The 2,851-nt window shown below is 41.6% G+C and overlaps 1 protein-coding gene across 1 annotated transcript in view; it reads right to left on the bottom strand.

Moving 5' to 3' along the window:
- LOC101858487 (sphingosine-1-phosphate phosphatase 1) overlaps positions 1–2,294 on the bottom strand; it is a gene marked incomplete in the record, with an annotated part of 43,007 nt that extends 40,713 nt beyond the window's left edge. Inside the window, 2 exon segments of the mRNA XM_013081972.2 lie at positions 108–305; positions 1,238–2,294. Of these exon segments, the coding sequence (XP_012937426.1) occupies positions 108–305; positions 1,238–1,966 (927 nt within the window).
- Positions 2,295–2,851: the final 557 nt, after the last annotated feature.

Below are 2,851 nucleotides of genomic sequence, written 5' to 3'. Positions count from 1 at the left end.
AGAAGGAGGAGGAGGAGGAGGAGGAGGAGGAGGAGGAAGGGGAGGAAGAAGAGGAGGAGGAAGAAAAAACACTGCCACTTGTATGAGTATAACATTATATAACTCACCTGATATCTATCCACCACCAGACAAGCCATGTACAGGGGTATTGCAGTTCCCGCCATAGCATGAGTCGAGGGCATGGAATATTCTTGAAGGTAATGCGTCTCTATGCGGATGCACGGGGGACAGGGCGGCCGCGGCCAGCGGAGGAAATCTTTGGCTGCTTGACCCAGGTACATGACCATGCACCAGAGGTAGGACACCTGCAGTGACAGAACAGAGGAAACATGATAAGAGCATGGCAAACATAATATATATCTATCTATACACATGAATTATAGATGTACGGAATCCCTTACAATACTGGGGATTTATAAAGCAACTGCTCAGTGTAAGTTATTTCAGACTCAGTCACACATCACTTTTCAAAATGGCGTGTAGTGGAGTCTTACATAAAACAGCTGAAATAAAGGTGTAAAAAACAAAACAACATTCATAAAAGCCCATAGCTTACTCATACATTCCTTCAAACCATACAGTACTTTCTTTCACAGGAAGCAAGCCAATTTACCTGCATCTGATTATACTTTACAAAGATTAAACTCAAAAAAACAAATTTGTGTTAAAAATGCTTATTAAATTGTAACATACACATTTTTGCCAGTTCATGCTTTGCAAATTAAAACTGTGCAGGAAACTAAACTTTAAAAATGTAATGATTATGAGAGCTACCTTCATCTTGCATCTGGGAAAAATCATAGAAGAGTCACAAAAATTAATTCCGACATTTTCCTTCATCACTAAACTAACTTTTAAAATGGAACAGAAAGTTTTTAAAATAACATGTGTGTATGTCTTTTTAAATTTTACACAGTTAACTTTATTTAGTTTAGAAAGACAGCACTTGCAAAGCAAATAGGTCATACTAGTGCCAAAGCTTTGAGGCACCCCTGTAAAGTAATGAAAAACGAGAATAGAAGGAGAAGAGGGAGGGACAATAGATGTTTGACAGAGAAAGACGGGGCAAACGAGAGCAGAGCAACTGATATGATATGAACCACCAACATTTTATTAAGTCACAAGAATGGAACCACAACCAACACACACACACATAATCCTAAATTATGACAGCACAGCCACATTTTGAGTTTGGTGGCTATTATTGCTTTATAATGAGTATCGGTTTCATCCTTACCTGTCTCACAATTAACAAGTCCAAATTCCAAATGCAGAAAGGGAAGAACGTGAGGTAAAATTCTTCATTTCCAAGAAAGGCCCCAAACTGAGCAAGGTAATAGAGAGATTTGTATTTGATGGTGTACCCTGTGGTTTGTACTGGCGGCTGTTCATCTTCGTGGGAAGAATCTTGTTCGCTGCACGGCAAAATGTCCCCTTTACCTTTAGACTGGTGATGACAACTGGGTTCGACAATGTATTTACCGGTGGAGTGGACACCGTTCAGAAAGTTGTTTATCTCTGTTCTGTCCTTACTATTTGACAGACCCCTCGTCCACTCAGAGTGACCGTTCTGATCAGCGGTGAGATGGCCATTCTCTCCTGCAAATCTCTGCCTAACATGATTATCACTATTGTTTGCATTTTTCATGGAATTCGTTTCCCGCGGGACACCATGATCGCTCCCATAACAATCTTGTCCCTTTGGGGCGGGGTGGCGATCGATTTCGTTGGGCACGAACTGTGCAGGAGCAGAAATGTCCCCGCTGCTGTCGTCCACCACATTTCCGTTAATTTCTCTACACGGTTTGGAAGGGAAAGGGCCCTCGCTGTTATCCTCAGAATCCGAAGATTGCAAACGAGTTTGCGTTTCCTGGTCGCATGTATCGGGCTTCACTATTTCAACCCCACACAACCTCTGAAATTTCGCAACATACACAGGATCCGCGAGGACATTGATGAAATCCATGTTTCACCTGTCGAAATATCCAAGACTTCAATCACCTCAGCAAGTTCAACAACACAGCGAAAGAGTAACTCCAAAAATACACAGTCCTATTGAAACGTCTAGTAGCAGAAACAAGGAACTGAATAACTCCTTTTATGACATTATCTATCTCTCTTCAAAACCAAAACAAACAACCCTGTTCCGTGTCCTCTTTTTAACCAACACACGCTTCGAGAACCCGACGAACCGCTCCTCCTGGTCGCCCAATCACCTCTCATCCCGGCGTTTCCTAGTCAGGGTCTCTCTCTCCACCTGTGGCGTACGCCGTGTGCTGGCGCGGCCGTGTGTGCGTGCGTGCGGGACTGTGTGTGTGGGTGTGTGTGTGGAGCGCATGGCTAGGCTAGTCTAGCGGGGACAGTCCTGGTCGCTAGCTGGTGATGATGAAAAGGGTGTGTTTGGGTTGGTCGGGCTGGTCTCCATGGCTGAACTTGGCCCACTCACTAACAATAGCTATTAATAGTATTGATAGTAATGTTCGACCGACGCAACGTTTGTTCGAAGCGCACGTCGCTAGCTTGGGTCAGTCCTCGATTTCAGGAACTGTGAATCCAGGGTTGGTGATTTTTTTGATTTTTTAAATAAAAATTTAAAAAATCGATTTTTTAAATTTAAATAAGATTTTTTAAATTTAAATCGGATTTTTTTGATTTTTTTTATTTTTTTAAAAATGCCGACTCAGTTTGGGATTTTTGGTGGCTAAAAGTAAGTTCTTTTAGTGCAAAATGCATTGTCTTTAATTTAACTAATGATTAATTTAAGCAACTGCAATTTTAGAAAGCCTTAATCTGCTATATCAGTGAATTATGGCTACAGACAAAAAATGAAGAAAATGTCAGTCTAAAAGGA

Source organism: Aplysia californica, unplaced genomic scaffold (genome assembly GCF_000002075.1).
Source record: "Aplysia californica isolate F4 #8 unplaced genomic scaffold, AplCal3.0 scaffold00153, whole genome shotgun sequence".
Taxonomy (NCBI): Eukaryota; Metazoa; Mollusca; class Gastropoda; order Aplysiida; family Aplysiidae; genus Aplysia; species Aplysia californica.
The sequence above is the reverse complement of the archived record's forward strand: the minus strand, read 5'-3'. Positions and strand labels throughout refer to the sequence as shown.